The sequence below is a fragment of the Biomphalaria glabrata genome, chromosome 7 (genome assembly GCF_947242115.1).
Source record: "Biomphalaria glabrata chromosome 7, xgBioGlab47.1, whole genome shotgun sequence".
In the NCBI taxonomy this organism is placed as follows: Eukaryota; Metazoa; Mollusca; class Gastropoda; family Planorbidae; genus Biomphalaria; species Biomphalaria glabrata.
Genome location: NC_074717.1, coordinates 35,755,624 through 35,768,995, shown reverse-complemented (window position 1 = coordinate 35,768,995; position 13,372 = coordinate 35,755,624). Strand labels below are relative to the sequence as shown.

Genomic DNA, 13,372 nt, shown 5'->3' with positions numbered 1-13,372 from the left:
TGGCGAAGTGAGACAAGTGATAGGATCATGGCGTAGTGAGACAAGTGATAGGATCATGGCGTAGTGAGACAAGTGATAGGATCATGGCGTAGTGAGACAAGTGATAGGATCATGGCGTAGTGAGACAAGTGATAAGATCATGGCGTAGTGAGACAAGTGATAAGATCATGGCGTAGTGAGACAAGTGATATGATCATGGCGTAGTGAGACAAGTGATAGGATCATGGCGTAGTGAGACAAGTGATAGGATCATGGCGTAGTGAGACAAGTGATAAGATCATGGCGTAGTGAGACAAGTGATAGGATCATGGCGTAGTGAGACAAGTGATAAGATCATGGCGTAGTGAGACAAGTGATAGGATCATGGCGTAGTGAGACAAGTGATAAGATCATGGTGTAGTGAGACAAGTGATAGGATCATGGCGTAGTGAGACAAGTGATAAGATCATGGCGTAGTGAGACAAGTGATAGGATCATGGCGTAGTGAGACAAGTGATAAGATCATGGTGTAGTGAGACAAGTGATAAGATCATGGCGTAGTGAGACAAGTGATAGGATCATGGCGTAGTGAGACAAGTGATAAGATCATGGCGTAGTGAGACAAGTGATATGATCATGGCGTAGTGAGACAAGTGATAGGATCATGGCGTAGTGAGACAAGTGATAGGATCATGGCGTAGTGAGACAAGTGATAAGATCATGGCGTAGTGAGACAAGTGATAGGATCATGGCGTAGTGAGACAAGTGATAAGATCATGGCGTAGTGAGACAAGTGATAGGATCATGGCGTAGTGAGACAAGTGATAAGATCATGGTGTAGTGAGACAAGTGATAGGATCATGGCGTAGTGAGACAAGTGATAAGATCATGGCGTAGTGAGACAAGTGATAGGATCATGGCGTAGTGAGACAAGTGATAAGATCATGGTGTAGTGAGACAAGTGATAAGATCATGGCGTAGTGAGACAAGTGATAGGATCATGGCGTAGTGAGACAAGTGATAGGATCATGGCGTAGTGAGACAAGTGATAAGATCATGGTGTAGTGAGACAAGTGATAAGATCATGGCGTAGTGAGACAAGTGATAGGATCATGGCGTAGTGAGACAAGTGATAGGATCATGGCGTAGTGAGACAAGTGATAGGATCATGGCGTAGTGAGACAAGTGATAGGATCATGGTGTAGTGAGACAAGTGATAGGATCATGGCGTAGCGAGACAAGTGATAGGATCATGGCGTAGTGAGACAAGTGATAGGATCATGGCGTAGAGAGACAAGTGATAGGATCATGGCGTAGTGAGACAAGTGATAAGATCATGGCGTAGTGAGACAAGTGATAGGATCATGGCGTAGTGAGACAAGTGATAAGATCATGGCGTAGTGAGACAAGTGATAGGATCATGGCGTAGTGAGACAAGTGATAAGATCATGGCGTAGTGAGACAAGTGATAGGATCATGGCGTAGTGAGACAAGTGATAGGATCATGGCGTAGTGAGACAAGTGATAGGATCATGGCGTAGTGAGACAAGTGATAAGATCATGGCGTAGTGAGACAAGTGATAGGATCATGGCGTAGTGAGACAAGTGATAGGATCATGGCGTAGTGAGACAAGTGATAGGATCATGGCGTAGTGAGACAAGTGATAGGATCATGGCGTAGTGAGACAAGTGATAGGATCATGGCGTAGTGAGACAAGTGATAAGATCATGGCGAAGTGAGACAAGTGATAGGATCATGGCGTAGTGAGACAAGTGATAGGATCATGGCGTAGTGAGACAAGTGATAGGATCATGGCGTAGTGAGACAAGTGATAGGATCATGGCGTAGTGAGACAAGTGATAGGATCATGGCGTAGTGAGACAAGTGATAAGATCATGGCGTAGTGAGACAAGTGATAGGATCATGGCGTAGTGAGACAAGTGATAGGATCATGGCGTAGTGAGACAAGTGATAGGATCATGGCGTAGTGAGACAAGTGATAAGATCATGGCGTAGTGAGACAAGTGATAGGATCATGGCGTAGTGAGACAAGTGATAAGATCATGGCGTAGTGAGACAAGTGATAGGATCATGGCGTAGTGAGACAAGTGATAAGATCATGGTGTAGTGAGACAAGTGATAGGATCATGGCGTAGTGAGACAAGTGATAAGATCATGGCGTAGTGAGACAAGTGATAGGATCATGGCGTAGTGAGACAAGTGATAGGATCATGGCGTAGTGAGACAAGTGATAAGATCATGGTGTAGTGAGACAAGTGATAAGATCATGGCGTAGTGAGACAAGTGATAGGATCATGGCGTAGTGAGACAAGTGATAAGATCATGGCGTAGTGAGACAAGTGATAGGATCATGGCGTAGTGAGACAAGTGATAAGATCATGGTGTAGTGAGACAAGTGATAGGATCATGGCGTAGTGAGACAAGTGATAAGATCATGGCGTAGTGAGACAAGTGATAGGATCATGGCGTAGTGAGACAAGTGATAGGATCATGGCGTAGTGAGACAAGTGATAAGATCATGGTGTAGTGAGACAAGTGATAGGATCATGGCGTAGTGAGACAAGTGATAGGATCATGGCGTAGTGAGACAAGTGATAGGATCATGGCGTAGTGAGACAAGTGATAGGATCATGGCATAGTGAGAAAGCTAAAAGCATGAAATTGTGCTAAACAAAAACAATTGGTCAAAATATTTTTAATTGCACAGATTTATTATGAACGTAATTCAATGGTTTATCCAAACTGATTGATACAGATACACTTAATTTTTAATTATTTCCATCAAAGATAGGTTTAATACCAATTATCAATGGTAATGTGAAGAGTGGTCTATTAATAATAATAATAGTAGTAATAACAATAATAATAATTGTAATCCTAAAACTCAATGCTGTTGACCAATGCCGAAAATGTGGAAATTCGGGTGAGTCATCTGCCTACCTAGGTCGCCAAGTTGCAAAATTAATACAACACTTAATGACAAATAATTTGATCAATAATGATACATCTCCTTATTACAAATACTCGCCACAAGAGGTTTTCGAGTCTACTGATCACTTATTATATTGGGATAGTCCTATTTTACTTTGACTGACAAAACGGTAGATTTTAATCGCTCTTGTCTGCTGTTTATTGATTTTAAAAAACGCTACCATTATTGACATCGTCGTATCACTGTCTCATGATATAAGAAAAATTGTAATTGAAAAACAGTGAAAATATGGGAAACTAGGCTTTGAGATTAGGCGTTATGGAAGTTATCTAAATAACACCATAACCCATTGTTATATCAATCGCGGGGATAATAACAACTGACCTCACAGACACTTTCCAAAGAACATTCTCGTTGCCTGTCAGAGGGCAGTGTTGCTGCAGACCTGCAACATCACCAGAAAATTTATCAGTGGACACTGATAAATGGACTACACTGAATTTTGTTTCTCTTTAACGAAACTTGACCCTGGCAGTGCCAGAGAAAAAATAATCTTTTGTTATCACATAATAATTATAACCTTCCTTTAGAAATAAAGCGTCTTTGGAAGTGATAGGATCATGGCGTAGTGAGACAAGTGATAAGATCATGGCGTAGTGAGACAAGTGATAGGATCATGGCGTAGTGAGACAAGTGATAGGATCATGGCGTAGTGAGACAAGTGATAGGATCATGGCGTAGTGAGACAAGTGATAAGATCATGGCGTAGTGAGACAAGTGATAGGATCATGGCGTAGTGAGACAAGTGATAAGATCATGGCGTAGTGAGACAAGTGATAGGATCATGGCGTAGTGAGACAAGTGATAAGATCATGGTGTAGTGAGACAAGTGATAGGATCATGGCGTAGTGAGACAAGTGATAAGATCATGCAAAAATATCAGCAAAAAAGGGCAGCAAAGATTACGACTACTAAGAAAACTGTCCTCGTTTAATGTTAGCGAAAAGGCCTTGGCTATGTTTTATCACGCTCACATCTGCAATATTTTAAGTTTCAATATCACTGCCTGGTATGGCAATCTGAGCATTAAAAATAGGAATAAACTTTATAGAATCCTAAATGCTGCTGGCAAAATCATTGGCAAAAAACAAACCCCATTTGGTCAGTTGTTTGAGACAAACATCTATAAAAAAGCTAACAAGATCCTCGAAATAAAAAATCACCCTTTGTGTCAGGATTTTGTGATTTTACCATCACAAAAGAGATACAAGACACCGATAGCAAAGACAAACAGACACAAACACTCTTTTGTTCCCCTGGCAATCAAATCATTAAATAAGAACAATCTGGTATAAACTTTGTCACATGTAAATTATGAGTGAGTCTGGTGTGAATGTACACTTTGGTTTCTTATAGTTATAATGTTTTTTGTTTGGTGTAATGCACAAATTGTAAGACAAATTTCCTTACGGATAATAAAGATTATTATTATTATTATTATTATTATTATTATTATTTACAAAAAACAACACAACATTGCTTCATATTTAAAATAGCAATGCACAATGTTGTTATATAAACCTAGGAGATAATGGCAACTGACTTCGCAGACATATTCGAAGCCCGGGGCATACCAAAAAGGATCCTTATCACCGGTACCTGTCAAATGGCAGTACTGCTTCAGACAGCAGACTGCCACATCATCAAAATGTTTCTCAGTGGACACTGTTTTCCTTCAACGTCCGACCCCAGGCAGTGCCTAAGAATGAAAATTAATTCAATTCCAATTATTAATAATCATGATAATAATAGTAGCACATTACATTAGAAAGTTTTTTTAAAAAACATTTATGTTAAATTATTTATTCTTTTTTTCTGCTATTTTTTTAATTCATGTTTCACTGACATATGTTCCCGTGGTAAAGTTCATACAAAAAGTAATTAGATTTTATGTCTAACAATTAATTGATAAAAAAAAAAGATGCAGGCTATATCTGAAGATAATTTTACGACAAACATGTTTACAACTGACGTAGCTCCAAGCTGCCAGCTGTACGGCTGAAAACATATTTCCATCTTGTTTAAAAACACTTTGTTTTGAGAACGGGTCCTCGAGATAAAGTTGTACACATTGACCTTCCCCCATGTCTGCTGGACCATGCTGGTACTCTTCCTTACACGATAAGCATTGTGTATCTTGACGTTCATGGGGCGTAACATTGGCGACGGATTATCCTGAACTATTCTATAATACTGGACAAATTGACTATTCTTATGATACTGGACAAATTGACTATTCTTATGATAGTGGACAAATTGACTATTCTTATGATACTGGACAAATTGACTATTCTTATGATACTGGACAAGTTGACTATTCTTATGATACTGGACAAATTGACTATTCTTATGATACTGGACAAATTGACTGTTCTTATGATACTGGACAAATTGACTGTTCTTATTATACTGGACTAATTGACTATTCTTATGATACTGGACAAATTGACTGTTCTTATTATACTGGACAAATTGACTATTCTTATGATACTGGACAAATTGAGTATTCTTATGATACTGGACAAATTGAGTATTCTTATGATACTGGACAAATTGACTGTTCTTATGATACTGGACAAATTGACTATTCTTATGATACTGGACAAATTGACTATTCTTATGATACTGGACAAATTGACTATTCTTATGATAGTGGACAAATTGACTATTCTTATGATACTGGACAAATTGACTATTCTTATGATACTGTACAAATTAACTATTCTTATGATACTGGACAAATTGACTATTCTTATTATACTGGACAAATTGACTATTCTTATGATACTGGACAAATTGACTATTCTTATGATACTGGACAAATTGACTATTCTTATGATACTAGAGTAATTGACTATTCTTATGATACTGGACATTATATCTATTTTTAATGATCTCAGACATACTGACTTATTATACTAGACATACTGAGTCATTTGATGATACTGACGGACAGACAGACAGACAGACAGAGCTTGCTAAAAATAGTGAATTTTGTTTTCACCCGTTTACTCCGGTGTTTGAGAAACAACATGCATTTCTTAGAACTAACTAGTCATTATATTTTTTTTTTAAAGGTGGAAACAATGAAAATATCCTGACAACAATTCGAAATTTATGCATAGATAAAATTGTCTCCCCTTCAATCACTATGAACCTGGAATGGAGGCTGAATTAAAAAATAACCGAAACCCAAAACATTAAGAAGTGTAGAGTTGAAATAAGACTTTCATGAAAGAAAATTATCAAACCAATCTCTGAGAACAACTCTTCACTTGAGTGAGTGTCTAAAACAAAAAAAAGGTATTTAGAATAATTCTACATCATAACAATAATCCCATTTTAGTTTTACCTAAGAGCATAAATCTAAAACCTTATCAGACCTCAATTTAAGCATCATGTTATACTAGCACGTTTGTAGTTCCATTCTAGATAAAAGTATGTTACAGAAGGATGATTTGAAAGTATGTTACATCAGAAGGATGATTTGAAAGTATGTTACATCAGAAGGATGATTTGAAAGTATGTTACATCAGAAGGATGATTTGAAAGTATGTTACAGCAGAAGGATGATTTGAAAGTATGTTACATCAGAAGGATGATTTGAAAGTATGTTACATCAGAAGGATGATTTGAAAGTATGTTACATCAGAAGGATGATTTGAAAGTATGTTACATCAGAAGGATGATTTTAAAGTATGTTACAGAAGGATGATTTTAAAGTATGTTACAGAAGGATGATTTTTAAAGTATGTTACAGAAGGATGATTTTTAAAGTATGTTACAGAAGGATGATTTTAAAGTATGTTACAGAAGGATGATTTTTAAAGTATGTTACAGAAGGATGAATCAAACTTCTAAGCCCTTTCGCTTGCAGTCAAAAAAATTAGTTAGTGTTTAGTTACAAATAGTGATCTTTTTTATACGCGTCCTTGATATGGTTGAGTTTGTGTATCTATTTGAAAATCTTTCATAGTCTTTATTGTCCATTTCCTTACATTTGTTCGTTAGGTTTCATTATATCGGCTCCTAATGTTGAAATATCGCTTTGTTTTCCTTTCCCCTCTTACTGAATGTTAGGGCTTCAAGAACTGCAATGGGATTGTGCAGATCAAAATGGAAACAAATAGGAGATAACTCTGTTAAATGTGATCTCCAATATGCCTCATTCCAGAAAAAAAATGTTTCACCCTATTGCAGTACCATGATTTTTTTTTTTTTTTTTTTTGAATCAAGTACAATGTGTTGATACCATAACATCAACTTTTATTTGGCTTTTCTATGAATTCAGAAACAACCTTTCATTGTTGGTATTCATTATCTTGTTTTTTTGAATACACAAATACACACAAACACACATATTTGTTTAAAAAATAGGTTTGAACTGCATGAATTTAAAATGTATTGCTCTGAACATAAACATGTGTTCCAGGCTGATAAACTAAGGTGGATGCCAGGTCCAGGCTAGGGTTGACACTGAAAAGTTGACATAACCTTGTGGATGTGACCCATGTTATGGCTGTGCAATAATTTGTTGACCTAACTTGCAGACATTCCCAAAGACAGGAATTATAATCCCTGGACTTCAGAGTGATCAGTGACTGACTGGTTAGATTTTTATTTGGAATTCTTGTAAAGTTAATCTCTTCAAGTCTGCAACTACTAACTAGAACTTTCATCTCACAAATGTGTAAATAGTCGCTGACATTCGGCCTGTAGAATAAAAACAAATTCTGGAGGAGAAATAAAATATATTATTATCATCTACTCTTAGTAAATATTTTAATGCACAAATGTGCTTTCCTTTTCTTTTGATTTTATTGGTAAAAGTTTAAAATATCCATTTTCACTGATTGTAGCTTAATAATGTTTACAAATGGTTTATACATATTTTGAAATAGTGGCTACAGGTGTACACATTCAATGCGCAGTTGATCTAATCTTAAATTACGAATTTAACTAAATTGGTGTCATTTACTGTAGTATTGCGGGGTATAAGTCTGTGTATGCATTTCTAAAAGATAGCATAATTAGAACTAGTTCATAATGTGTTTGCAAGACATTATAGTCTGCACTATATAAGAGAAGCGTTCCTTAGTACTTCGATGAGATTAATTCAGTTAGCTTGTATAATTCTAAAATAAAAGTTTGGCTTAACAAATTGATTTTGAGCGATCTTAAAATGGAATTGAGATGCTACAGAAATATCATAGGTATCACATACAAGGACCGCATCGCAATCGAAGAGATTAGAGACAGAATTTTGTTTACTTTTTAATTCCTACTGTTAGGCGAAAGTTTGAAAAAGAAAAAGGCTATTAGATTTTGAAAACGGTTTTCCAAGAAATTGGACACATTATGTATATCTTTAAAAAAAATCGCATGCTGATTGGCCAAGCAGTGTACCCTGGTTTGAATGTTATACTTTTTCAGACTTATTTAATGATGTAAACATTTAATTTGGCTTAAGTCTTTAAATCAATGAAATAATTCCAAAGACATCAAAGAAAAGAATTTTCAAAATGGCCAATTTTTTAAAAATCTTTTTTTTTTAAATAATACAAAAATGAATATTGAAAAATGCAAAGCAAAGAGTTTCTATTTCAATATAATTGTAGCAAAATTATGAATAAATAAAAAACATGTACTAGAATTTTATTTTGCCCCTTAGAATGTAACACGTATTACTTGAATCAATCTATAAAATATATTTAGAACTACCTCATAACAAGACGCACATATCTGCCAACAATAGAACCGGAGCAAGTAAAGTTGAACATACTAGGACCTAGTGGATCAGTCTGATGGTAGCAGACTTGGCCTGATACGTTAGGAAAGTTGCCAAGTTGTCTTGGATCTTTCTGAAAAATGTCGATGTCGAAGTTCCTTAAACGATAAGCGTATTCCTGTCCCTGATAACTATCTTGCCTGTAAATTCAGATATAAAATAAATAATAATAAAAAAAAACAACGATTGACAGGTCACAAGCCAATATAACATTAAAGAATATTTCTGCGCATACGCTTAATATGAAAGTAGAATTTCCCTTTCAGAGCTTGCGATCTATGGGACAGAAGATGTTAAAGTCATCTGTTTCTGTAGCCCACTGTTAACGATGGTGTCATCTGGCCAGGGCAACGACCAACTGTCTTACTTTTTCCCAACTAATGCCAGGTAACCATTAGAGCTGGACGGACTCAAAATCACAAAATGAAAATTCCCAGCCTTCACTATGACTGGAACCAGGGACCTTCCGGTTTGGAAGCTAAGCGCTTCATCCTTCGGCCTCCGCGCCTCCATAAACTTAATATATAAACGCAAAATATCACTGATTCACTGCCTGACTAACTGATCTATCAAGAGCTCTATAACCGATAAAAGGATTCTCATTGTTATGGCACGATTAGGAATTATTTATTTGTTTTGGAAATAGGGGAGGTTAGACTTAGAGACAATGCCGTGACTAGTAAAAACAAGACTAGGTTTTAGAGACAGAACGAAATATCAGCAGACGTAAAGAGACTACTTCCAGATCAACGTTGGGGTGGGATCATAGAAAAATAGAAACTTCTAAAATATTTTGATATTGAATCGATGAGTCAAGAAGAGTCAGAGATTATATTTCAAAAGTGCTTTTTTGTGATGGTACGCACTGGTTCGGCGTACCGGCACCTTTTGGAATGTGGGGCAAAAAAGTATTACTTTTCTTCTATTTAAACGTTTATGATTAATTTATTATTACTTAAAAGTTAGGCAATCCATCACTGAGTACCGGCACCTAATCACTAAGTACCGGCACCTACTCTTTTACAAATAAAAAAGAACTGTATTTTTAAGCTAACTTGTGGGGGGAGTAATTAATACTAAAACTTACCTTCCAAAATATGTCTAAATATGGGGGGGGGGGGAGGAAGCATTATGAAAAAGGTCGTTTTAATTCAAGTCAATCTTCTGTTGGGAGATCACTGCGATAAGCAAGGTGCACACACACACACAAAATGATGTGGCCAGAAAAAGAAAAAAGAGCAAGCTAAGAGGAGACTAAATGCACACACACACACACATTGAATGCAAATAAATGTTAACAATGTAAGTAAAAAGTAAAGTTCCCCTTTTAGACCTTGTAATCTATAGGTCAGATGATGTAAAGGTCATCTGTTTCTGTAGCCTACGGTCAACGAGGGTGTCATGTGGCCAGCACAACGAGAAACCGCCTTTACTTTTCCCCAAAAAATGTAAGGTACACATTAGAGCCTGCTGGACTCAGATGTGCCTAAAGATCCCGAAATTAAAAATCCCAGGATTCGAGCCCGGGAACCCTGGTTCGAATGTCAAGCGCTCAGCCACCGCGCCTCCGTTAATAAATGTTAACATTGTGGCTAAAAGCAAAATGAATATATTTCGATACCCTGTGAGATCATGCCTTCAGACGGTCTTGCGTTACATATAGGCAAGTGTTTTGACAAGCACACATCTCTTCTCTCTTTGAATGGACAGAAAAAAAGTTGTGGATGTTGATAGTTTTTATTTTTATTTTATAGCTTCTGATATTCGAGATGAAGATATTAATATTTCTGGGTGAACCCCTTTGGGGAACCATGTTTCTGTTTCCGAACAAACTTTATTTATAATTTTCTTTTTTTTATTTGTCTACATTACAATTTGACATTCAGCATTTCTCTGTTATATGAAATGAAAGTGTTGTTTTTATTTAAATGAAATGATGAAGTAGATCTCAAATGTACCTGTTGGTTATTTGTATTTTTTCAACCACAAACTGGCCACGTAAGTCCACCATCCACCAAGGGATTAGCTCTTGACCTGTGTGTTGACAGTGACCATTGGCCATATCGCTGTCTGAGTTTCCGTCAACTCCCAGAGAGGCGTAACAAGCCTTATAGTTTCTTCTAACTGCGTTTCCATAAACTTCCTGAATGAAGTAGCAAGACTGATAGTCTGAGCTTTGTATCGCTGGTTTGAAGAGAGCGGCGTTGTAGAGTCCAGCGTTGACCAGGATTATGTCCGTCAGAAAAATATAGGCAATGATTGGTTCCATAAAATCGGACAATGACGTCCAAGTGAACATCGGGTGCGAATGATCTTATTTTAAAAATGTCCACTTTTAACCACAAATTTTAAATAGTATTTTTTATGTACTACTAGTAGCTAGCGATTGCCAAAAAAAAATAATAGAAAACACAATTTATTGGATACCAAATAAGAAACCAAAATGCTGTTGATAAATATTTGGAACATACACCTTGACACTAAACCGCTAATGTTGGGTATAAGCATTTAACATTGAGCTTCATATTTCTCTTTATATTCTCTAATTCTAAGCATAACCAGTGGTTCTCAATTATTTTCTGATGATACAGTGACAACATCAACTTTTTGTTTTTTAAAAATTAGATTTATTAAATATGCTTATACTTGACAAATGAATTAAACCATTTACTGGACACATTTTTTCCCTTCACATTTATAACTTTTAAATGTAATATTTGGTTCCACATGAACAGCATTAGTTCAACAATATCTAAAATAATTTGAGAACACTTGTTCTCAATATTTATAACAAAAGTTATGGATTTCACTTCTCCTAAGCGCAGATTAGAATTTAATCATGTTTTAAAATGACTGCATCACTGAAAGGAATGAAAAAGTGAAATGTGCGTTTAAGTCAACGAAACAAAGCAACAAAACAAAGCAACGAAACAAAGCAACAAAACAAAGCAACGAAACAAAGCAGTTTAGTTGACAAAAAAAAATTTACAACTCTTTTCAAATTCTTTTTGTTGTTGAAACATTAATGGTGTTGATAATACACGTTTTTTGTGATCTTTTTCTTATGCATTGTTGCTAGCTAATAATCGATATTAAAGCATAAATCGATTATGATTTTCATACAAATTCATTTTTGATAAAAAATTCTTTTGTAACGAGGTATGAGGGATTTTCATAAATGGATTCTTCGGTGTTGTCGTTGGAAATCATACGGAAATTTTGATCAGCTAGCTTTTTTATAAAGTTTGTAAAACTTGTATCGGGATTTCTAGGGCGCCCCTGAGTTCACCTGACCCTGGTCTTTTTTGTGCATTGGAGAATAACATGTCTTACATTACTACTCTTGTAACTCAGTGGTTCCCAAACTGTTCCGCGAGGTCTAAATATGTGTTCTACGAACTACTGCAATAATAGCTAGTAGTCCACCAAGTGACTTCATCTCTCTAAAAAAATAAGCAGAGTGTTCCGCTAAATTTTCAGAATGTGCTAAGCTTTCCGATAAAGAAGAAGTTTTGGTCACTTTGTGTTTTTAGGGCTACTAAGGGTCTTACCCTGCCCAAACTCAAAGGTATACTTTTTGTGAACTACAAATTAAATAATTTGAAAAGGAAATTAAGATTAAATGTACATGAACTCTATTTCTTTCATCTAAAATATAGCTAGACAGTATCTTCAGTTCCCGGTCACTTCATCCCTGGTCACTTCATCCCCAGTCACTTCATCCACGGTCATTTCATCTTTGATCACTTCATCCCCGGTCACTTCATCTCATGCCATTTCATCCCCTGGTCATTTCATACTCTGATTCCACAAATAAGTTTGAAAAGTATGATATTAACAATATTTCATGTATTGAATGTTATTTAGACGACAAAAAGTGTGACACATTAAATAAAAATATAATTTAATGTTATTAAAAAATATAAAAAATGTAACATCTATAGAAATAAAGCTAATGTAAAAATTAATTTTGCGTGTTTATCTAAATCAGTGATTCCCAAAGTGGTCTATATAGACCCCCAGGGGTCTACGACGACTTCCAAGGGGTCTACGAAAGTGAAAAAATAAATTGGGGGTCTATGAGATGTCCACGTGGGTCTACGATAATGGATTACATTTAAGCAGGTCGTGTCTTTAATTTTCACATTCCATTAATGTAATTATTTCATGCACTAATATATGATTTGTAGCTTTGTTTATCCTTTAAATTTGTATCCTGCTAATCAAACGAAAAAATTATTGTATTTAAATTCAATACTTATTTGAATAGATTAATTCTGTCTACATGTAACTAATGTTTAACAAACAGAAATGTAGATTGTACAGCGTTGATTATTTAAAATTGGAATTCATTCCTTCCTTTTCAAACAAGCGTTTGCTTAAAACTTTCATTCAAACACTCAAAGATAAAGTTCAGAATAGACCCACAAAATTTCGACATCATGTAGAGAAGATAATGGGTTGTGAGCGTCTTACAAGATCTCTTTATTTATAGCAAAATACCGAAAATAGCATGGGTCAAACATTGATTTTACCAGCCGTTGTAGTTTAAAAACCATCTGATATTATTACAATAGTTTTTTTTAAGCAA

General features: G+C 35.7%; 1 protein-coding gene across 1 annotated transcript; it reads right to left on the bottom strand.

Moving 5' to 3' along the window:
- Positions 1 to 7,247: 7,247 nt before the first annotated feature.
- LOC129927501 (uncharacterized) lies at positions 7,248 to 11,249 on the bottom strand. Its single transcript, XM_056037097.1, has 3 exons — positions 10,740 to 11,249; positions 8,715 to 8,921; positions 7,248 to 7,706 (listed from the first exon to the last, which is right to left on the bottom strand). The coding sequence occupies exons 1-3, from the start codon at positions 11,078 to 11,080 to the stop codon at positions 7,388 to 7,390; spliced, it is 867 nt and encodes a 288-aa protein (XP_055893072.1). The 5' UTR covers positions 11,081 to 11,249; the 3' UTR covers positions 7,248 to 7,387.
- Between the last annotated feature and the right edge of the window lie 2,123 nt (positions 11,250 to 13,372).